The sequence below is a fragment of the Caretta caretta genome, chromosome 16, assembly GCF_965140235.1.
Source record: "Caretta caretta isolate rCarCar2 chromosome 16, rCarCar1.hap1, whole genome shotgun sequence".
Classification (NCBI taxonomy): Eukaryota; Metazoa; Chordata; order Testudines; family Cheloniidae; genus Caretta; species Caretta caretta.
Genome location: NC_134221.1, coordinates 24,030,951 through 24,055,749, shown reverse-complemented (window position 1 = coordinate 24,055,749; position 24,799 = coordinate 24,030,951). Strand labels below are relative to the sequence as shown.

The 24,799-nt window shown below is 48.1% G+C and overlaps 1 protein-coding gene across 3 annotated transcripts in view; it reads right to left on the bottom strand.

Moving 5' to 3' along the window:
- SCAI (suppressor of cancer cell invasion) overlaps nt 1-21,795 on the bottom strand; it is a 111,039-nt gene extending 89,244 nt beyond the window's left edge. For all 3 annotated transcript variants that reach the window (XM_075120411.1, XM_075120412.1, XM_075120413.1), the window contains exons 1-2: nt 21,672-21,795; nt 19,986-20,036 (exon numbers count right to left, since the gene is read on the bottom strand). In XM_075120411.1, coding sequence (XP_074976512.1) covers nt 19,986-20,036; nt 21,672-21,718 — 98 coding nt within the window. In that variant the 5' untranslated portion in view covers nt 21,719-21,795. The remainder of the gene's footprint in view (nt 1-19,985; nt 20,037-21,671) is intronic.
- Between the last annotated feature and the right edge of the window lie 3,004 nt (nt 21,796-24,799).

The following is a 24,799-nucleotide window of genomic DNA, read 5'->3' as shown; positions in this document are numbered from 1 at the left end:
GAACCTCATCAGATTTCTTTTGGCCCAATCCTCCAATTTGTCTAGGTCCTTCTGTATCCTATCCCTCCCCTCCAGCGTATCTACCACTCCTCCCAGTTTAGTATCATCCGCAAATTTGCTGAGAGTGCAATCCACACCATCCTCCAGATCATTTATGAAGATATTGAACAAAACCAGATCGAGGACCGACCCTTGGGGCACTCCACTTGATACCGGCTGCCAACTAGACATGGAGCCATTGATTACTACCCGTTGAGCCCGACAATCTAGCCAGCTTTCTACCCACCTTATAGTGCATTCTTCCAGCCCATACTTCCTTAACTTGCTGACAAGAATACTGTGGGAGACCGTGTCAAAAGCTTTGCTAAAGTCAAGAAACAATACATCCACTGCTTTCCCTTCATCCACAGAATCAGTAATCTCATCATAAAAGGTGATTAGATTAGTCAGGCATGACCTTCCCTTGCTGAATCCATGCTGGCTGTTCCTGATCACTTTCCTCTCATGCAAGTGCTTCAGGATTGATTCTTTGAGGACCTGCTCCATATTGTTCTCCGTCCTATTCCATATGGAACCGGGCATCATTTGCTTTTTTTGGCCACAGCTGCACAATGAACTTTATTTTTCATTCAGCCATCCACAACAATGCCCAGGATCTTTTCCTCAGACTGGTTATGAGAGTCCTCTACAGTGTATGAATTGTTCAAGTTTTTCCCCCAACAGAGAAAACATTTTGCAAGCCTCAAAAAAACTAAAGGGGAAGTCACAAGGTAAGACACTCTTCTGCAGTGCTTGCTATTTTGCAGGTAGCGCAGCCTCAGTGCTTTTTCTCCTAGCCTTGGGTTTATGATGTCAGAATGGTTATCTTTTGCAGCTGCCTGACTTGCGGTGGTATTCATATGCCACTTATTCAATTTCACACATTTTAAAGACCACTTTAATTAGAAGATGAAATACTGAATATCAGCCTAGTCATGAACATGAAACTTACTATGACAAAGGGAACTGATCAACGTGACCTCTGGAAGCTTCTTTGGCTAAAATTAGAAAAAGTATCTGTATTTTATTTCAGGCTCCAGCAGTTTCGATTACTGAACTTTTGGCATTGTCCCTTGATAACCTGTAGGCAACCTTTAGAGCCAACTGTGGATGCAAATCTAGTCTCCTGTGTGTGTGCTCCACATGGAAAGAGGGCTTTTCCTGTTGCACTTCACCTCAAAAGGTTAGCAAACTGGCATAAAATAAGCAAAACCAAGCAGTGAACCAGACAAGTTTGGCTGTATTGATTAGTCTTTAACATAAGGATAGCAGTGTTTGCATTGCTGTGACACAGGATTCAACATACAGCAATAATCACCTTATTTATCAGATGTCCTGGCTCACAGGAATTTTAAAGTTCATAGTTGCAACAAACCTAAGAGAAACTCTTATCTAATTAATATTAAAATTCTGCATATTGAGCTGGAAAAATAACCCTGTCGGAAGAAATGTGATCCAGTGTTCAGAGTGCAAGACTGGAGTCTTGACTCCCAGTTCTATGAACAGCTCTGCCATAAATTTGCTGTACCACCTTGCCTGAGTCATGCCCATCTGTGCCCTGTGCCACAGCAGACCACTGCACAGAAGTTTAACAGTTACTCTCTAACATCTCATTCAGTTCTTACCCCTATATGCATGCATAAGCCCAGATCAGAAAGGTGACACCTTTATTTATTTTTAAGAAACAGGGAGGTCGCGGGGGGGTGGGGAGAAAGAAGGGAGGAGAAAAACTGCTCTGCTTCCCAGCAACCAAAATATTTGAGACCATCCTGCTGGTACAAGTTTCCTTGCTTGGACTCACAAGAAGGGGGAAAAAAACAAAGTTAAATTGCTCTCCATGGAAGGAGAAGGATATAAACAGGAAGGATATAAACATCATTGCTAGGTTTTTTGGGAACCTCTCTCAGAGTCCTAATAACCTTGAGTCACACACATGAACCAGAAACAGCTTATAGTACCATTGTGGTTTTCTTCTTCTCACTACTTTCATTCCGACACATCTGTCTTTCACAGTCAGCATTGGCAGGAAAGAGAGAGATCTCAGATACCATTGGAGAGCCTGACCCCACCTTTGAAATCTCATTAGCAACTTAAAAACGTACAGAAAAAAAAAGTCAGCTCCTGATTACCCATCCCTGTCCCAGCGGAACACACCATAATCCATCCTCCTCACCCCTCAGGCCCCCCAATAATCTGGGGATCATCTTTACTCACTGCCCTTCGCATCTAGGCCAAATCCAAGTGCTGCCTCCAGAAAATTTCTAAAATTCACAGCTAAAACTAATACAGGTTCTCAACAACTCCCACCTCAATCACTGCAACCTCCCACTTTCTGACTTTCAACACACATCAACTCTCCCAGAGCCAATTACAAACACAGCTGCTAAAACAATCTTCCTTCCCCATTGTTCTGTTTTCCTCCCTTATAAATCCCTTCACTGCCTCTCCCTTCAATCAAATTTAAGATTACCCTGTGCTCCCTCAAGATTCTCCACCACTCTGCCCCCTCCTTACATTTTCAGTTGTGTCATGGCACTACCCCAAGTCACTCCACTGCATCAATAGACGACGTGAATGTCCATTTGCTTCCCCCACAAACATCAGTGCTTTCTTTCACTGTGCTCATTAAGTAGGGAATGCCCTTTCTGTACCAGTCCATAGGGCTGCTATCCCTCTTCCTCTCTAGACCCACTTCCATCATGTCACCTACAATAAATCAGTTAACCCGTAAGAGCTGCATGAAGCATCAGAGATAGTTGTTTGTTTATTAAGTTCTGATTGTTTGGCTCCATGAAACTGTGCATCTGCTACATGTGTAACAATACTCTTGAACTCCCACTCTCCTTCTATAGTTTTTAGAAACATACAAGCTAGTGTGACAAACTATATTACAAACTAGTAGCTGAAAGCCCATGCTGCCACATGGGTGTAATTCATTAATTCATCTGTGTAAAAAGAGCTGAAAATGGCTGAGAACTTAAACTGGATGCTAACAGACCATGAATCCCCGTGACAACTGAACCGGTGATGATCTAGGACAAGAGTTTTATGGTAAGCTTGAACGGGGGTAGGCAAGTGTGTGTGTTATGCTGGGAGACTTGTATTAATTTGTGAGTGGCAAACTATGGGTGCGTGCTGCACTGAGGAGCTGTATGTGCTGGGTTTATTGTGTGCACTAGTTATGGTTATTTGTGTCTGGAGGGGACGCATGGAGAGATTTGTGTGGATGGCAGTTGGGTGCAGAGATGTGGCAGTTGGACAAAGTAATTGGTTGTATGAGACTGCATATATGGTGAATTAAGTGTTGCATTCTAATTAGCTGTAGAGTAAGGGTGGTGATTGGCAGAGTTACCTCTGATATCACAGCATGCTAAGACTCCTGCACAGATACATGCTTTACTATAGCTATGCGCCACACAGGTGTAATTCATGAACTCAAAATGGCAGAGAACTTAAAAGCTGGATGGTAACAGACCATGTAATCCAGTGATGATGCAACTTGGTGATGTTTTGTACAGGGGCAGCTTTGGTGGGGGTTCACAGGTACAACTACACCTACAGAAACTCCCATGGGGCCACACCCAGCTCCCCATCTCGGTGCTTCAACTTGGAGGCACCCCCACCCTCCACCCACACACTGCAACTCTAATTCTGGCCCAGTGCAGAGGGTAGGCAGCTGGAGATCAAGTCCTCCCCCACACTCAACCCTCAGTGGTGGCTCCTAACTAACAGGGCTGGACCCAGCTTCCTCACAATGGGCACTGTGACCTTGTGCATGGGGTCACAGCACTACTCAAGTTTCGCCCAGCCACCCTTCCAATCAAGCCCACCAGGTTGCAATACCCACATTGGGGAGCCAGCCCCAGCAGGCCAGAGCCACTGCTACAGGATGAATGTGGGGCAGGCTCATTCTCCAGCCCCCACCCTGCCCCAGGCCTCACACCTGCTCCAGGTCAGTATTAGATCTGCGGTGACAAAGTGGAGCATGCTGCTGCAGGTTGTCTATGCCCCTACGTCGGGGCAAGGAGGCGGCATCAGCATGCACCCATTGAATTGGAAGGCTACATCCGTCACTGATTCCAAACAAAAAGCTCTCACCCAGGCTTGTAGCTGCTTCCATCACTTCACACTAACTCAGACATTTTAGGCTTCAGAGTAACTGAAGCTTGGAATTTAGGAATCTTATTACTTTGGGGGTGGGGGACAGGGACTGTGTCTACCTCTGAATTTTTAATAGTACCTAGCACAACGTGGCGCTGATCCCAAGTAATGCCATCAGTGCTACTGCAATACAAATAAAGGTAAATCCCAAATTCACCCTTCTGCATGAGAGCTCATACCACTTCATTAAAAGCCACTACTCGGAAATTCTTAAGGCACAGTGTAGATCAGGCTCAAGAAACATACGGAAACCTCACCAAAAAAAAAAAAATCCCCCCAGCTCCCAAAACACACACTTTGCAGATGGTTTGTGCCAATGCTTAAAAAAATCAGCATGGAATAATTTTATTCCAGACATTAAGAGACAAGCCAACAAATAAAGCACATCAAGTATGGTGACAGTTACAAAGAGATCCATGAATTTTCTCTCTTTATTATTTCAGGGTGTTTAATAGCAGTCAGCACCAAGCATTAATAGGCATATCTTATCCCAAAACCACTGCTCGCCTTTGAACATAAAAATGAAATAACCTAGCTAGACCCAGGCTTCAGAGGAATTTCTTTGTTTATGCAGCGTACAAATAACTCGGAGTATGATTTTTAGAAGAAAGAGTGGACGAGCTGTTAATTCTATTTGCTTTATGATGTTCAAAGCACATTCTTTCTGCTTGTCATTTCCTCTATGACTTGCTTTTTGAGCTTTCAAACAGGCATTAAAAGAGGGGTTCAGGGGTGGAGTGGGAAAAGAACAGGATTGTGGTTGTACCAGAGTTATCTGTGGATACATTCCAATTTGGCTTAAAAATACCACCAGCTTGCCGAGGAAGCAATTAAAGAGGTAATTTATAGCCAAATGATTTACTCTAAACAGTAACGGGCAGTAACAGGTACCTTTGGCCAAAGTAAAAAGATCTAGTAGGTGTTTAAAGGGAGAGGGGGTGGGAGACAGTAAAGGGCTATAAGATAAAGGAAGAATAATCTTACCTTGAGGGCATGAAGTTAAAACCTTCCAGATCTATGAAGTTCCAGCATGTGAAAGAGCAATTAAACCAAAAGCAAGTACTACAGACAAAACAAAGTTTTAATAACTAGATACAATTGCTTATTTCCTTCTGTCCTATACTAGAATAACTTGAAGACTTAACAGTAAATTTGTATTGTTTTAAGACAAAAAAATTTACACCAATTGCCATCTCTGCACTCCCTTTGATCTCTGAGCAGGAACAGCTCAAGACTTCTGGTAGAAAAGAAGCCAACATAATGGCAGCCTCCACTTTACACACACAAATTAGTTCTATGCTACATAAGTGTCTATGTTGTAGGTCCAAAGTATGGTTGTGAAATACATAAAGTACACTTTTACACATAAATATTGCTGTTAATTGAATGTATGAGCTCTAAGGTTACTGGAATATTTATATGCTCACTGGTCATTCTTAATAAGAGGCACTTTCTAGAGTCTATAATGGTGTGACTTGAGGAACTACAAAGACTTGGGGAGGAGGAATAGCCCATCCTACAGGGATCACAAATTAGTTTACAGGAATGACTTAATTCCAAGTAAAAAAATAAGGTAAGAAAGATCTAAAACAAGCTAACGCACCTCAAGGTACAGTCTTAACTATGAGTCAGACACCTCTGTAATTCAGCATTGCCCTCAGAATTTGAGCAAGAGGGAAGGAAGCATAATCGGACACTCATATTCCTTTATACAGTAGCTAATTTGATTCCCCACATAGTCAGATGCTTCAAAATATTACAATATTCTTTCAGAACTCTATACTAACCATGAGGTTGTTTAGAAGCTCAGCACACTGGAATTTTAAAAGGCAAGGAGGTATATGTTTAAAAATAGCCACAAAAACTCCACCTCTTCCGGTTCTCTCTCTTGACTACATCCCTACCAACCCTCATTTTACAGTCACTAAAAACACGCATGATCGGTGGTCTGATTATGCCAAGGTTTTGATATGTAGCTTTAAGCCATTCCAAGAGATTTAAAAAAGCACTGCCATGCAGCAGGCATTCATCTCTCCTTAGCCGCAGCTTGACTCCATCACAAATAGTGACATCACACTGATTTATAGTTTTTGGGAAAACAAATGAGACATTGGACATCTAATCCTTATTCATATACTAACAATACAGTATTCAGAGTAGCAGCCGTGTTAGTCTGTATTCGCAAAAAGAAAAGGAGTACTTGTGACACCTTAGAGGCTAACAAATTTATTTGAGCATAAGTGTAGCTCACGAAAGCTTATGCTCAAATAAATGTTAGTCTCTAAGGTGCCACAAGTACTCCTTTTCTTTTAACAATACAGTAATGGCCTCTCACTACCCAACAGATATCCAAGCCATTCTTTTAAAAAACAAAAGTGCATAAATAAAATTTCTGCCTTTGGTTCTTAAGCATTTGACTACATCAGGGGTAGCCAACCTAAGCTTGAGAAGGAGCCAGAATGTACATTGCCAAAGAGCCACAGTAATACGTTAGCAGCCCCGCCGATCAGCGCCTCCCCCTCCTTCCCCACACTTCCTGATCAGCTATTTTGTGGCATGCAGAAGACTCTTGGGGGGAAGGGGAGGAACAAGGACATGGCAGGCTACTGGGAGGGGGCGAGAAGGGGTTGAGTGTGGACAGGGGCTGCGGCAGAGCCAGGGGTTAAGCGGTGAGCACCCCTGGCCCACTGGAAAGTTGGCACCTATAGCTCCAGCCCCAGAGTCAATGCTTATACAAGGAGCCGTAGATTGGCCACCCCTGAACTACATCCTGCCCCCTCCCACCTGCTCTCCTTGGAGCAGAACCCTACATCCATGCTCTTTCAAATGTATTTTAGTTCTTGTCACCCGAACGAAATTGTAACAAAAAAAGTTGGTTATCTGGAGATTTGTGAGCCTCAGTTTCACTACATTTATCCAATGTAAGAGACCAATAGGAAGACAAGAATATTTATTTTATTTGACAGCATCAGCTTTTCACTCCTATCAGACAATTGGCCAAAAAAGATAAAATTACAGACACCATTCATTTATATACATTATATAATCTGCTTTCAAGATGTATTTATATACATATAAATATATATATACATAAGTATATATATACTTTCAAGATGTATTTATATACATTATATAATCTGCTTTTAAACTCATGAATTACTTTAGTGGATGGTTTCAGAGTAATAGCCGTGTTAGGCCTGTATTCGCAAAAAGAAAAGGAGTACTTGTGGCACCTTAGAGACTAACCAATTTATTTGAGCATAAGCTTTCGTGAACTACAGCTCACTTCATCGGATGCATACTGTGGAAAGTGTAGAACCCCACTCTCCTGCTGGTAATAGCTTATCTAAAGTGATCACTCTCCTTACAATATATATGATAATCAAGCTGGGCCATTTCCGGGGGGGTGGGGGGGTTGGGGGGGGTGAGAAAACCTGGATTTGTGCTGGAAATAGCCCAACTTGATTATCATACACATTGTAAGGAGAGTGATCACTTTAGATAAGCTATTACCAGCAGGAGAGTGGGGTGGGAGGAGGTATTTTTTCATGCTTTTTGTGTGTATATAAAAAGTTCTTCTACACTTTCCACAGTATGCATCCGATGAAGTGAGCTGTAGCTCACGAAAGCTTATGCTCAAATAAATTGGTTAGTCTCTAAGGTGCCACAAGTACTCCTTTTCTTTTTACTTTAGTGGATGGTAACATTTCGACCCACGTACAAAACTAGAGAATTAGAGACTAAGACATAATAGATTACAAATCTGTGTTTCTACTAATCCCATAAGGTTTCTTACCACAGTTCATAAAACCAATGATATTTACACAACATGGGGGAAAGATCAAGCAAGTGAGATTTACAGTCCCTAAGTTTATGATTTGACTTTTAAAACAAAAACAGTATCAGGAAATCAGCTTGATGGGACGCACTTGGTCTATTTCTTCTGGATACACATGTTCTCACTTCCTGTGTATTGTTCTCTACCATTCAGAATGATAGTTGCAGGGGCACTCGATCACTTTTTGTTTTTTAATTTTTACATGATTGTTGCAGGGGCACTCGATCACTTTTTGTTTTTTAATTTTTACATGATTGTTGCAGGGGCACTGGATCACTTTTTGTTTTTTAATTTTTACATGATTAGACCAGGAATTTCTCCTAGTCTTTTCACTAAATAAATTGACTTTCGACAACCTCCACTTACCTCAAGTGCTTTGTTATTTACGACTAATTTCAGTATTGGTACTAGGGTAGTAGAGCGCGGAGTATTTTGCGAGCTCAGGTGACACTGCCTCTGAGCCAAATGGACAAGAATAGACTCGTAGACTGCTCTATCACTCTGTCCTGTTTAAACCTAATGGACTAAGGCACTGAGCAGGAAACTGTGGAGTGGATCATTTACAATAGTTGACACAAAGTAAAGAACAAGTAAAAGTAAGCAAATCAAATATGATTGGGAAGAATACAGCAGAGAAAGGTATGCATAAAAGTCTGCAAAAGGAAAAAAAACATCAGAAAACACAGCAAAATGGCAAATGAATAAAAAAATCATTTATGAAAAGTTCCTTTAGGTGGGTGATGTAGTCCACAGGCAAGACAATAGGTATTATATAGAGTAGTATAAACAAATCATTGTCAGTATGACATTTTAGTTTGTACCGACTTTGCTAGTGCTTTTTATGAAGCCTGTTGAAAACTAGGTAAATATCTAGAGGAGTTGATGTACCCCCTGGAAGACCTCTACGTACCGCTGGTGGAGAACCACTACTGTAGCACCACTGCTGTAGTGGACTTATGGCAAGGCCTATCGAACAACAACTGTGCACAAATGCAAGCATGTCGCTAGTTCCTCCGTTCCAGGGATCACACCCCTTGTCAAAACACCAATGCTTAAATTGTAAAAAGGCCCTTCCATGGGACGGGGAAGTGGATCGCCTCCTGGAGGAAAGTAAGGCATGGATAACCTGGTTGTAATAGCCCTCATTCTACAAGATGGTTCATTCAAAGAGCCATGCTAGATGTAGAGATCCTGGTATTAAAGAGGTCCCTCTGCGAAGAGTGTGTGGGTGACACTAGCGGAAAGAAAGGTTGCAGGGAAGTCATTGCTACGAAATCAGAAAATAAGGCCTTTACAGACTCTCTGAAGCACTGGCAACCTAATGGACTATTTTAATTTGTACTGTTTAGAAATAGGACTTGTGGGAAGGCAAACAAGAGAATCCTAACCAGAGTAGGAGACAGCCATTTCCCAGTGGTGTTGGGTCCTTGCATTTGAGAAATCTTTTGCATACTTTGGTATTAAAGTTCATTGTGAATAAATCTATTTGTGGGCAGCTGAATCTTTCTGAAGTCACCCCCAAAGCTTTCCGTTCATACCCCATCTTGGCAGGAAGAATACTATTTTTAAGCTGGAAGTTTAAGTGGCACTGAAATTTTTTGGGGCCCCAAGAATGCTATATTCAAGTCAGACTCCAGTCCTGACTCCCTGCAACAGGAAGATACACTTAAACCTGGACTACCAAAGTCTTAGTGTCTCATATATTTTAAGCTGCTAGACTTAGGGGAAATCCATTTCCCCGCAATACATCTCTCCCACGTGATGTAACTGAGAAAAGCTCAGAACCTCATAGGACTGGTTTTACCCATTGCAGACATTGTACGATTTTCTTTCCTCTTACCTTTTTTGGGGACAAGACTGCCACCGAAGTGGTTACTGCAGAGGTTGTTGTTATAATTACTGCTATCTAGCATTGTAATCATTATTTTGCTTTACTCACCCACATGGAAAATTGTATGTGTGATCTTACAAGAGGATACATTTCAAATTAGCTACAATTTCCATGTGCAATGCAAAATGGTAAGATCTGCCATGAAGAGAGCAGAAACAGGAACTCTGCCTTTAGTCCTGATTGGTTTTAAAGTCATTTTCCAGGCGGGAGGGGAGGGGAGAACACAATTAAACCAGGACCCCAAGCTCCAGGGTTCCCTCAAACATCTGTAACAACTGTGTAAGTAAAGTGAAATGGGAGGGGTGAGGCCCCAGTGAACATGATGTACTGGAGCCTCAAATTTCTCTCTATAGGCCTGCTCTTTCCTCCTCTGGTTTGAAGGGACGAGGATGAGATGCACAGACACCCGCCAACACATTATAGGAAAGGTGTCTCAATTATTGTTGCTTCCAGGAACCTTTCACTCTACCAAAGTCCGTTCCCCCCCCCCAGGTGCACCCTCTTCCGAGAGGAACACTCTTCTGTTGAACATGGAATCCTCCATGACAGACTTGGTGTAAAGACTTTAGCGTCCCTTCCAACCCAGGAAATATATTTGGTGGTAGACTAGAGACACTGGCAAAAAGGGAGTGTATGTCTAATGATTAGAAGATAAAGCTAACATAGTTCAGTACAGTGAGGACTGATTTAAATCAAAGCAATGCAAGTCAGATTTAAATCAGCAAGCAGGAAACCTTGATTTAAATCAATTTTAATCATGTTTTACATTTGTACTGTTTTCCCAAACAAAAGGGCATTCTCATTAAAAACATGTTGATTTACAACTAAATACAGCCTTTAAACTAAGTTTGTACTACAGATAAGGTATATTATTTAAGCAATTATGTAGCTTAATCTGAATAAATGTAAGTTCTTAAAGAGTTTTCACATTTTTATGATGTTAGAAAATGGTAAATGATGGATTTCTTATTTTCTAAATTAATTTTTACTTGTGATGTATGTCAAGTTCTCTTTGGATGGTAATTAGAACTCAATGAAAATACAAAAAAAATTATTATTTAAATAAACCTAGAAAAGGTTTATCAAAACAAGCTTTGTATTTAAAATTACCTGATATAATAAACAAAAGGAAGTATTATCTGTAGTGAATTGAACTGATTCTTCCCGGTCACCATGCCCTTGTAGATTTTAGAACAGTTCAATATCCCCACCTCTGCCCCAACTAACTGCGTGACCAGGGGTCATTTCTCCGTTTATTTTCCCTGTCCGTAAGACGGTGATAGTAATGGCCTACCTCACAAAAAGGTAGCAAGGCTAATACATCAGTGTATGTAAGGCTCAGAGCACTTCTGTAATGTTGCATCCAAGGAACACAACATCAAACAACTTATATCAGCCATGGCTAACAAGATGCTTGATATGCTGATTTCCTTTGTTACTATAATCAGAAATGCCAAGTTAACTGTTTAATAGATCAGAGTGCTAGTTATAGAACTGTATCTAGACTGCAGAGAACAGCACACATGGATAAATCTGAAACACAGTCACTGAGAAGCTAGTACAAGCATGAAGCTGTCCAAGCAGCTTTAATCATTCTGAGCCCATTATGCTGTATTTTAGGTTATTAATAGTACATTCACATTTACCTATTTCTAAAAAGGCATTCTGCAAGAAGCTCCAAATGAGAACTTGGCTTCTCTATTTCAAAAAGAGAAAAACTCTTACTGGCCAGGTCATTCTGAACAACAACTGCCTGCCAGGGCTATTTCACCTCAAGTGTTCCATTTAAATCAACACATAAGCATCAGAGCTCTCCTGCTTCACAAGTAAACATGAGCTCAAGTTTCCAGACAAACACCCAAGAGACCGTGTCTTGCAGAATGCGACTCACCCTTAGCAGGTGGAGACTCTCACCTGTGCAGCACATGCCGGTTTGTTTATTTAGCTATAACTCAAGACCTGCCAAAAACTGCAAGAGAATGTCTCCTTTCTAAATTTCTTCCCTTTCTCACCCACTGAAGAGGGCTGTCAAAGGACCTGCAGAGCCCCCTCCAACGCTACACTTTGCATCACATTCCCACCACAGAGCTGATTCTAGCCAAGATCCAGCATCCTCACAGCTCACCTTACCTTATTTGTCCCAAGACAAGTTGTTGCTGGGCCTAACTTGCCTCTTATGTGTTTTTATATTTTAATTAATTTAATTTCAAGAACGGGGAGTCAGCTCTGACATTTCAGCCTCAACCAAGTCTCCACACCCTGGCCTGCTGGAAAAAAGGCCCCTTCTGGATTGGTTTTCCCCCAGAATGAAATGAATTGCCTACACACCACCACATCCCCTATACGTGGCTACATCCTTTCACTTCCCATGCAAGGATTTAGCCAGCTGCCTCCCATACACTTCCTCTTCCTTACATTGCTGCCTCTGGCAATTTGTTCCACATTAGTCCAGTCTATGTGCTCCATGCTCTCCCATTCACTGCAGTTCATGATCCCTTTTATATCTTGAATAAAAAGAGCCAAAGTCCCCACAGCAGGTCCCCTGCTCTTCCCTCATACCAACTTAACCAGCATGTTTAAAAATAAATCAGTCACTGAAGCAGCCAGCTTCTGGATCAGAGGCCTAGGAAGCCCCAGTGGATGGTTCAAAGGAGATCGGGGTTTTAAAAACACATTGATTTAGGATGTTCTTACTGAAAATGGTTGGAAAGGAGTGCTCTGCCCTGTCACCAGCAATTTGAACACAAGCATTGTAAGTGTCACACCACATCCAATGCTGCACTACATTAGAAATTTAAGTTACATCCTAATGTCTTTAGGACAGGAACCATCTCATGTGTTCATGCAGCATCTAATGCAGAGGTGGGCAAACTACGGCCTGCGGGACCATTCTGCCTGGCCCCTGAGCTCCTGGCCCGGGAGGCTAGCCCCCGCCCCTTCCCCCACTGTTCTACTTCCCCTGCAGCCTCAGCTCACCACACCGCCGGTGCAAAGCTCTGGGCGGCGGGGCTGTGAGCTCCTGGGGCAGCGCAGCTGCAGAGCCCAGCCTGACCCGGTGCTATGTGCTGCATGGTACATGGTTGGCTCCAGCCGGGTGGTGTGGTTGCCTGTCCTGGTGCAGCCACGCTGCCAGCCACCAGTGCCCCAGGCAGCATGCGGGGTTGGACAGAGGTTGAGACGGTCAGAGGGTGGGGAACAGGGATAAGAAGTGGTTGGATGGGGCAGGGGTCCCAGTGGGGCAGTCAGGGGCAGGGGGTCCAGGGGTGGTCAGGGGACAGAGAGCAGGGGGGCAGGTGGATGGGGCAGTAGTCCCAGGGGGGCTGTCAGGGGATGAGAAGCAAGGGGGGGATGGGGGCCACGCCTGGCTGTTTGGTGAGGCACAGCCTCACCTAACTGGCCCTCCATACAACTTCTGAAACCTGATGCGGCCCTCAGGCCAAACAGTTTGCCCACCCCTGATCTAATGCAACAAGGTACCAACCCATGACTTGTGCTCTTAGGCTCTACTGCAATACCAATAATCATAAATGCTAACTTAGGATGCTGCTAAGTGAAAGACAGAAAAGAATGTCTGAGCAATCTAGTCTGTGAAAAACAAACACCATCCTCTGCTGAAGGTTGATGTGCCAAGGTATTTACATTTCACAAACTGAACTATTCTGTGGTTTCTTTGCAGCGAAGTGTCAGTAGTGTATCTTGCCACATGCTCAAGGAAACACAAGCCACAAGATCACAGTAGTAGTGTTAAATAAACCACTACTCTGCACAGGTCGGGAGCACTCCATGAAACCAAGGGGTGAAGGGGGAACAGGCTAGAAGGCAGAAAGATAGGTGGCTGAAGTACAAGAGTTGAGTACCTTAAAATGACAAACCACCAAAATGCAGCCCGAGAGCTCAATACAGTCCACGGGGCTTTCTCACAATCTCTACAGCCTAAGCAGCATGCCCAGTTCAACCCACATAGCAGAGCTAGAGCAAGGCAAATCTGATCTCAGAGCTCCCCCTCTGCATTAGAGTTGGGGGGGGGGGGTCCACAGTCAGTTCTATTTTATGCACATTAGGTGGCAAGTTGCCAACAACTGTTGGATGAGCCAATTCTGGGCCCCTTGAACTAAGCCATCACCTAAAGCAGTGTGGAAAAACACATGCCTCTCACATGAGCCAAGTTCCTGGAAAGCATCTGAGTTAAAGGATAGGTTTTTTTGCTTCCTCAGAAAGCTACTGATGGTTTAACCCTTTGATATACAGACACTAGTTCAATCCAGAGACGCTGCTATAATACCACATAATATGGTGTGAATGCTGCGTAGATCATGAGGAGATGTACTCACAGCAAGTTGGATTATTGCCTAGATAGCCCAAGTGGCATGTCAGGCCAGCTCCTGAACTAGAGGGCAGTAATCATATCATCCTACATCTTGTTAGTATTCTCAGCAAGGGTATTGGTGGCTGCCTTCCAACTGGAACTGTCTCCATTAAGACAGGAGAAGATAGTACAAGCTCAAGGAGAGCTGTCAGACTGGTTTGCTGCCCTCCCTCCACGTCTGAGAGGGGAGAAAGTAATGTATGAGAATCATGTGCAGAGTATATCAGTGTCCTGGAGATTCACTCTCCAGATCAGAAATCATTTCTAGACCAATTCTTTACGACCAAGCAGAGAAATCGCTGTGCTCCAGTTTCTGCAATCATAAGAAAGGTTTAATTATATCACGAAATTCAGTGTCTGGTCTTTGTTCTATTACAACAGTAATAATTAACAAGACTTCAAAAGAGTAAGTCTCCCCACCGAGGCTTTTCGGGATCACATTCTTCCCTTTCTGCCCAACATCCTGAGGGAACCAGACTGAGTCCAATTACAGGACCCTACTGGGCTCCCTTGCCACATGTAAATAGCAAGGTAATGTTTATGTAGCAGCTAATTAGCATACTTTATGGAAGCAGACCTCTGCTTGACCCTCTGTGCTGCTCCCACACACTCAGACCATTCCTTTATGCTGCCCCCTCATGCCAGAACAAGTAGGCTAAGAACAGAGGAGTAGAGCGGGTTGCTTGAAGTCACACCCCAAGAGTGGAGTTTGCATACTTGTGGCAAGTAACCCGTGAGGAGTCTGGTGGCACCTTAAAAACTAACAGATTTATTTGGGCATGGGTTTTTTACCCATGAAAACTTATGCCCAAATAAATCGGTTAGTCTTTAAGGTGCCACAGGACTCCTCCTTGTTTCTGTGGATACAGACTAACATGGCAACCACTCTGATACAAGGAACCTATGTTACAGACCCAAGACCTGAGTCTGCAACGGTCAAGATTTCCAGAGAAATTAATAGGGAGAGTTTTGCCTGCACAGCTCTGATTTCCTTCAATCAGTGTTCTCTGGGGCACTGTGAAGAGTGCCACACCACATCCACATACGTCCATAATACAGGCTTTTGATTTTACTTCACTTTTCATTTTAAAATACAACATTAGACAGTGGTTAATTTTAAACATTTGCGAACTAGCCTCATCTCAGGAGATTTCAGACTCTTTCATATTGGAATTCCTCTCCCGCTGCCTCATGTCCCCAGGCATAACAGATGAGCCAGCAAAATGACAAATCCAGATTATCAAATTCATATCTACACACAGAGTACGATTCTCCTCCTTCACTCTACTGAAAGTCAGAACTCCATTGAAATCAGTGAAGCTAAATCAGTGTAAAGATGATGTACAGCACGAGCAGAAGTTGTGCAGCAGTGGCCCCCAATCACAGACCAGAGCCCCACTGTGCTAGACACTGTACAAATGCATAACAGAATAAGGCAGATATTTTTGTGGCATCTAAATGACACACAAGTATCCTGAACATGGTAAAAAGAACAGAACACCAATGTCTGTCCTGTTACTCAGTGGAACAAGAGCTGCATCCTGCAGGGAAATATGGGAGGGATTTACTCTCCCACCCTGCGAGCATCTGGGCACAGTGTTCTTCCTGTAGACACCGATTACCAGGCCTGCTTCTCCACTATGTACTAGTCAAGTTACACTGGCTGTGCCCTATGTTTATTTGCTTACTTCTATGACCATGATATTTTTCAAGCAGCAACTCTTCAAATGCAGTCAAAACCTTAGCAAGACAAAAATTTGCAGTTTGGTATGCATGGAGATTATCATTCTTAAGTGTCTAACATTTTAATGGTACATTTATATAGCACAGCCCTCTGGCAAAGAGTTGTTTTTCCAGGGCTGTTTTTCAGACCAAGTGTTTTTAGAACTGGGACAGGTTTCAAGCTCCTCAGCACAGGGACTCTGTCTCCCTATTTTTCTGTAAAGCACTTGGCAAACTTTGGATGCTTTATAAATAATAGCAATATAGAAACAGAACATAATTCAAATAAGGTACCCATTTCTCCCTCCAACTGTTATAGGCTTATATCGTTATAATATAGATCTCACCTTTCACGTGAGGTGTTGGGAACATTAACATGGTGCCATTGTCTTCACATGCCTCTACAGTTACAGCTTAACCAAGTTAGTTGTCTAGGTGAGGGAAGGGAGGAATGCTTCCCATATTTAATTGGGAAATTGATTTTCAGTAGAATTCCAGCAGTTTACTGTTTATTTCTTCAGCTGCAAAGACTAACATTACAATAGCTGGTTTTCTCTGTAACACAATTTGAGCGACAAGACTTTCAGACTCTCCTTTCCTCACAAATGGTTTCTGTAAAGAGATCCTCATTTTCTGTAGCGTAGTAGCTGGCTGCTGTAGTTGTGTATCCTATCTGCATTATTCTGGCAGCCCTGACTGATAGAGAATGATGCTCTTGCTTGTCACTAAGTGACTCAATGTTTGTTTCAATTAAAATAAAATACTGCTTGGCTTACAAAGATTCCCCAAACCATTTAAAGAGTGGGAGCAGGCCAGGAAGGGGCAGGCAATTAATCTCAGATAAAAATTAAATGTCTTTTTCCACAAGTCTAATCTACAGTCAGGTGTGATGCTAAGGTTCCTAATCGCTTACGCATTCAATGGACTGAGCAATGAAAGTTACAACTCTTATGCAACTGTGTTCATGTAAGTTCAGTAACTGCATTCAAGAGTAGCTGTTTCTGTAAACCACTGTGGCTGTCTCTACACTAGGATATTTTTGCTAAAATTCCCCACAACTGCCATTACCATTTCAGCTTTGTTGCTGGCAGCACTGGTGGGAGAAATAGCACAGACAGGGTTCCTGGATACACTGAGGATTTAATTGCTATATTGTTTAACCCAGCACAGAGCAGGCCTACATGGCAAGGCATTGAGAATGCCAGCAGCTGTCTGCCCCCCATCTATATGAGGGCTCCCAACAGTTGAACTGAAATTACATTAACTACATTAGAAAATTTTTACTACAATTCCTTAGTGGAGACAAGTCCTAACTACAAGACTCAAGAAAGAACTAGCCCACAAAGCTTTTTACAACTGCAACTCAACAGACTTTAGTGGAGTAACATCCTATTCTCAATGACAGGAGATCAGAGTCAGACCCTTGGATCAGTAGAGTTTGGACTGAGTCAAGGGTTCAGATCAAGCCGTACGTCACCACAATTCTTACCGTAAGTAACAGGAAGAGAGAGAGAGAAGCAACAACAATTCACAACACAAAACTATTAACAAGCTTATTTATAAATATTTCAGTTTGTGAATAAAATTCTCACACACACACGCAGCTTTTCCATCTCCCTTCCCCACCCAAATCTCTCTTGCTGAACCGATTGTCAGCCTGTACTGCCTAGCCCCAAAACCCATTGAGCATCCTATCAACTGGTGAAAATGGAATTTGTTTTAATAGCCCTTAAGGCACAGAACTACTGAAGGAGTTCAAAGCATGAACAGCAGACACAGGAGGAAGACAGTAAGGGGACCCTAAACTTTTTCCATAGGGTGGACCAGTGGTGAACTGCAGCCGGTTCGCACCGGTTCGCATGAACTGGTTGTTAAATTTTGAAGCAGTTTTAGTACCGGTTGTTAACCCGCTTCCCTGCAGGGGGTGCTGAGGCTTTGATGGGCTCCAGCCAGGAAGTGATGTAATTCCTCCTCTAGCTGCCGGGGGCGCTGCGCTGTGGGAGCCATGTGGGCTGCCGCCTGGCCCTGAGCACGAGCCCTGTTGCTGCTGCTGCTCCCCTGGCCCTGGGGCTCCCGATGCTGCCTAGTGGGTCCCCAGCTGCTCTGCTGGGCCTGGGCTGCGTCCTGCTGCTCTCCCCGTGACCGCCCACCACCCTGCCCGCAGCCAGCCCCTGCCGCACGCACCCCCTGCCCTGTCTCCAGGCAGCCCTGTACCCCCTGCCCTGCCCGCAGCCAGCCCCACACCCCCTTACCTCCAGCCAACCCCGCACCTCCTTGCCCTGCCCACAGCCAGCCCTGCACCCCCTGCCTCCAGCTAGCCCTGCCCCACGCCCGTCTGCAGCTGGCCCCACGTCCACTGGTGCCCTGCAGTTCCCAGGACAGTAACCCTGCACACCTGCTTCAATGAGGGGGGCAGGGAGCAGCTGGGACCCACACATGTGCACACCCTAGGGTGACCAGACAGCAAGTGTGAGAAATCAGGACAGGGGGTAATAGGAGCCTATATAAGAAAAAAAACCCAAAATCGGGACATCTGGTCACCCTAGCACACCCCCAGGGAGTGGCAGGGACCCACACATGTGAAACAGACCTCATTTCTAGTTCAGGCGCATCTTTTTAGAAAAAGAACTTTAGGCAGGGTTAACATACATCCGTATTTTCCCGGACAGGTCAGGCTTTTTGGTTCTTAAATTGCCATCCGGGAGGAATTTTTAAAATTTAAAAATTCCTCCCGGGAAAATACGAACGTGTGGTAACCCTGTTGGTACAAAAAACTACATACTGGGGCACATGCCTTGAATCAGAATTTTTTATAGGGAACCAGTTGTTAAGATTTTGGCAGCTCATCACTAGGGTGGACCACACCTTAGTAGAGAAAGAGTCTCTAAGACAACCACCCTTCCAATTCACTGTGGCACAAACTACCTTCTCCACTACTTGCCTTCAAACAACATTCAGGTGAGATCCACAGCAGCTGCTTGCATATAATAAGTTAGGAAATTATTTGTGGCCTCTTTTAATGCAGTTTTGCAGATGGAAACAGAAAAGTGCCAGCACCACTCACTCTATACTGACCAGTCTGGAGACTGCAGGAATAAAATATTTACACACAAAGATCTCATGCATGTCGGTATTCATACTGTTGTGTATGTTTCCCATTGTCAAACCTCCCCCACTACAAATCACTAACACTTTTAGACTCCTGCTGTCAGAGGCTGTAACGAAGCAGAAATCATCAAGTGAAAGGAGCCATGAAATCCACACTGAACCAGACAGAATCTGGAGAATATTCCAGAGACTAACAATAAAATCCCATTCCCTCGCCTCAGAAATTAAGTATTTAGAGCAAGGGAAAACCAGCCTCCAAAAAGGAGGCTAGGTGCACAGAACAAGGCAGCAGCAAGGATTTGTAGACATTTCTCTTCTGGGTGAGCAGACACAGAAACTTGTATGCTAAATGCAAGCAAAAGCATCTCCCTATTGACATCTCCAGAGTAGGAAAGAAATCCCCTCTTGCCTTTAGAATCACTTCCATGGTTCTTAGATACTCAAGATCTTCCCAAGCAGAGAATTGATTTTCTCCTATGTGTGTTTTTCTATCACCTGCACAAGGTACATACACTACAATGCACTATTTGCCTTGGTCTGCAGCTTTAACACCATTTTACAATCCCCCCACCCTCTCCTAGAGCATTCACAGATATGTCACTTGGCTAGGGGAAGCCAGGGTCTCCTGGGCTAAGAGAGCAGTTCATTTTTTGACTGCACACACTGTGGACACAACTCCCTTGATTTTAATGTGCTTCACTCCTGCTTACACCAAGGCTGAGCCTGATCTTGTAGCTGGAGGCTCTACAGAAGTGCCTGTGAGGGCAACGAGGCATGAGGGTGGAAGGAGGTCTATTTTGCCTATCCACAGAGTCAGCCATCACCAAAGTAAAGGGGGGGATGGGAAATCACCATCTTACCTGGATTTCCGTTTGCGAGAAGGCTTCTCCACCAGGCCTGTTGTTCTGGAGGTGGGAAAGAAAGAGAAGGCAGTGACCTGGAGGGCCAGGGGTACGAGCACCAGGAAGGGCAGAGGGGTAACAGGCTCCAGCCAACACACCCCAGGGTCCTCCCTGCCACCCTTACCTCACTGGCATAATTCAGCTCTGGTTAGGCACCAACAGCATGCTCAGCTCTGAGCATGGGGCCCTGTCCCCAGGAACTTACAGGTGAGGGGATCCAGTGGGGCAGGTCAGGGGGAGGGGGACATGGCAAGGCACAGGGCACAACAGGGGCCATTGCACAGGGGAACAGAGCAGGAGTGGGGGGCTCAGGGCAGAGCAGGGGGTAAGATGGGCAGGGGTGCTCCAGCAGGGAGGGGATAAGAGAGCAGCACAGCAGGGGGGGGGGGGACAGGCGGGGGTCCCGGCCATTACGGAGCGGGGAGGGAGCGAAGAAGGAGGGGCAGGGGTTACAGGGAAGGGGGGAGTAAGGCGTGTCAGGGAAGGGGGAGCGGGAGGGGGGGCAGGCGGGGGTCCCGGCCGTTACGGGGCAGGGAGGTCGCGAAGAAGGAGGGGCGGGGGTTACAGGGAAGGGGGGAGTAAGGCGAGTCGGGGATCCCAGCCGTTACGGGGGGGCGGGAAGAAGGAGGGGCGGGGGTTACAGGGAAGGGGGGAGTAAGACGAGTCAGGGGGCGGGGGTCCCGGCCGTTACGGGGCGGGGGGGGGTTACAGGGCAGGGGGAGAGTAAGGCGAGTCAGGGGGGCGGGGGTCCCGGCCGTTACGGGGCGGGGGTTACAGGGAAGGGGGGAGTAAGGCGAGTCAGGGGGGCGGGGGTCCCGGCCGTTACGGGGCGGGGGGGGTGGGGGTTACAGGGAAGGGGGGAGTAAGGCAAGTCAGGGGGGTGGGGGTCCCGGCCGTTACGGGGCGGGGGGGGGCGGGGGTTACAGGGAAGGGGGGAGTAAGGCGAGTCAGGGGGGCGGGGGAGGGGGGCAGGCGGGGGTCCCGGCCGTTAAGGGGCGGGGGGGGCGGGAAGGAGGGGCGGGGGTTACAGGGAAGGGGGGAGTAAGGCGAGTCAGGGGGGCGGGGGTCCCGGCCGTTACGGGGCGGGGGGGGGCGGGGGTTACAGGGAAGGGGGGAGTAAGGCGAGTCAGGGGGGCAGGCGGGGGTCCCGGCCGTTAAGGGGCGGGGGGGCGGGAAGGAGGGGCGGGGGTTACAGGGAAGGGGGGAGTAAGGCGAGTCAGGGGGGCGGGGATCCCGGCCGTTACGGGGCGGGGGGGGCGGGGGTTAGAGGGAAGGGGGGAGTAAGGCGAGTCAGGGGGGCGGGGGTCCCAGCCGTTACGGGGGGGCGGGAAGAAGGAGGGGCGGGGGTTACAGGGAAGGGGGGAGTAAGGCGTGTCGGGGAAGGGGGAGCGGGGGGGGCAGGCGGGGGTCCCGGCTGTTACGGGGCGGGGGGGGCGGGGGTTAGAGGGAAGGGGGGAGTAAGGCGAGTCAGGGGGGCGGGGGAGGGGGGGCAGGCGGGGGTCCCGGCCGTTACGGGGGGAGGGGGGCACGAGAAGGGGGCCAGGCCGGGGGGGGCTTTACGCGCTTTTCCTGCGGCCGAGCCGGAGCCCCCGAGCTCCTGCCCAGCCCCCCCGTGCGCGCGCACTCGCGGCCCCTCACCTGGAGGCCGGGCCAGTGCGGGGCAGGCGCTGCCGGGCGGCTCCTCTCACCATCCGCGCCGCCTCCGCCAGCTCCGCGGCGAAGCTGCTGCTGCCGCTAGCGCTGCCGCTCGGTGCCGGGGGCGCGCGGATGCCGCCTCACACTAGTCTGGGGCGGACTTGCCCCGCCCTTTCCAGGTTCTAATTGGCTCGTCGCTCGGCGAGGAGGCGACTCCGCTCTCTGACTGGCTGCAGCTCCCGTCACTCTCTTGCCATTTCCCTAGCAGGGTAGGTTGAAACAGCGAGTATGGCTCTTGCTGCTTAGCTACGGACAGGAGCGGCTGTGCAGGAGGCAGGGGCGCTACCGTGCGGGGAGAGGCAGAACTGCACCTGGAGTCCGCCTGCACCAGGGGACTGCCTGATCCCCACTGCACCTGGAGTCTGCCTGCACCAGGGGACTGCCTGATCCCCACTGCACCTGGAGTCTGCCTGCACTAGGGGACTGCCTGATCCCCCTGCACCAGGGGACTGCCTGATCCCCACTGCACCAGGGGACTGCCTGATCCCCACTGCACCTGGAATCTGCCTGCACCAGGGGACTGCCTGATCCCCACTGCACCAAGGGGCTGCGGACACCAGGGGACTGCCTGATCCCCACTGCACCTGGAGTCTGCCTGCACCAGGGGACTGCCTGATCCCCACTGCACCTGGAGTCTGCCTGCACTAGGGGACTGCCTGATCCCCCTGCACCAGGGGACTGCCTGATCCCCACTGCACCAGGGGACTGCCTGATCCCCACTGCACCTGGAATCTGCCTGCACCAGGGGACTGCCTGATCCCCACTGCACCAAGGGGCTGCGGACACCAGGGGACTGCCTGATCCCCACTGCACCTGGAGTCTGCCTGCACCAGGGGACTGCCTGATCCCCACTGCACCAGGGGACAGCCTGATCCCCACTGCACCTGGAGTCTGCCTGCACCAGGGGACTGCCTGATCCCCACTGCACCAATGGGCTGCGGACACCAGGGGACTGCCTGATCCCCACTGCACCTGGAGTCTGCCTGCACTAGGGGACTGCCTGATCCCCACTGCACCAGGGGACTGCCTGATCCCCACTGCACCTGGAGTCTGCCTGCACCAGGGGACTGCCTGATCCCCACTGCACCAGGGGACAGCCTGATCCCCACTGCACCTGGAATCTGCCTGCACCAGGGGACTGCCTGATCCCCACTGCACCAAGGGGCTGCGGACACCAGGGGACTGCCTGATCCCCACTGCACCTGGAGTCTGCCTGCACCAGGGGACTGCCTGATCCCCACTGCACCAGGGGACAGCCTGATCCCCACTGCACCTGGAATCTGCCTGCACCAGGGGACTGCCTGATCCCCACTGCACCAAGGGGCTGCGGACACCAGGGGACTGCCTGATCCCCACTGCACCTGGAGTCTGCCTGCACCAGGGGACTGCCTGATCCCCACTGCACCAGGGGACAGCCTGATCCCCACTGCACCTGGAGTCTGCCTGCACCAGGGGACTGCCTGATCCCCACTGCACCAAGGGGCTGCGGACACCAGGGGACTGCCTGATCCCCACTGCACCTGGAGTCTGCCTGCACCAGGGGACTGCCTGATCCCCACTGCACCAGGGGACAGCCTGATCCCCACTGCACCTGGAGTCTGCCTGCACCAGGGGACTGCCTGATCCCCACTGCACCAAGGGGCTGCGGACACCAGGGGACTGCCTGATCCCCACTGTATCTGGAGTCTGCCTGCACCAGGGGACTGCCTGATCCCCACTGCACCAGGGGACTGCCTGATCCCCACTGCACCTGGAGTCTGCCTGCACCAGGGGACTGCCTGATCCCCACTGCACCAGGGGACAGCCTGATCCCCACTGCACCTGGAGTCTGCCTGCACCAGGGGACTGCCTGATCCCCACTGCACCTGGAGTCTGCCTGCACCAGGGGACTGCCTGATCCCCACTGCACCAGGGGACAGCCTGATCCCCACTGCACCTGGAGTCTGCCTGCACCAGGGGACTGCCTGATCCCCACTGCACCAGGGGACTGCCTGATCCCCACTGCACCTGGAGTCTGCCTGCACCAGGGGACTGCCTGATCCCCACTGCACCAGGGGACTGCCTGCACCAGGGGACTGCCTGATCCCTGCTGCACAAGAAAGACTCACACAAACAGCTGGAGAATTTTATTTAGCATGTGCATAGTCGTCTAGCTAAGTGATGGCATCTTCAGTGGCGTGATGCAGTTCTTCTGGGCCAGGGGTGGCCAACCTGTGGCTCTGGAGCAACATGCGGCTCCTTGTATAGGCACTGACTCTGGGGCTGGAGCTACAGGCACCAACTTTCCCAAATGCCAGGGGGTGCTCACTGCTCAACTCCTGGCTCTGCCATGCGCCCTGCCCCCCACTCCACCCCTTCCCCTGAGCCTGCCATGCCCTTGCTCCTCCCCCATCCCCCCCAGCCTCCTGCACATCATTAAACAGCTGATCAGGAGGTGTGGGGAGGGAGGGGGAGGCGCTGATCAGCAGGGCTGCCGGTGGGCGGGCGGGAGGCACAGGACGGGGGAGGGGAGCTGATGGGGAGCTCATGATGTATTACTGTGGCTCTTTGGCAATGTACATTGGTAAATTCTGGCTCCTTCTCAGGCTCAGGTTGGCCACCCCTGTTCTAGGCCAATGCTGAACCTAGTCTGCAGGCATTCATCGACAATGTGTGTCATCATCTGTGTTGCACCGCAGCTGCACAAGGGCTGTCATGAAGGCCCCAGCAATACTGGCTGGCTGCACAAAGACCTTGTCCAATCCAGAACCTGTTCAACAGAGACCATTGGCAACGGGGCATGTCAAAACCAGGCGGGCAGATAGGGACTGGTTGGGGTCTGAGGGGTGGTAAGCTCGGGAGAGGGGTGGGCCGGACTGGGCCTGGGAAAGGCTTGGTGGGGACAAGGCCTGGGTTTGAGGGGGCAGCCAGCTTGGGTCTAAGGGCTGGGCTCAGGGGAGGCTCTGGGAGGTGCTTAATTATAACAGATGTTCATTCCTCTTGCCAGAGTGTTTCCACCCTAACATGCTGGCGTTGTGGATGAGACCATAATGGGCGACGTGACAGCAAACATGCAGCTGGTGGTTTTAAAAGGTCAT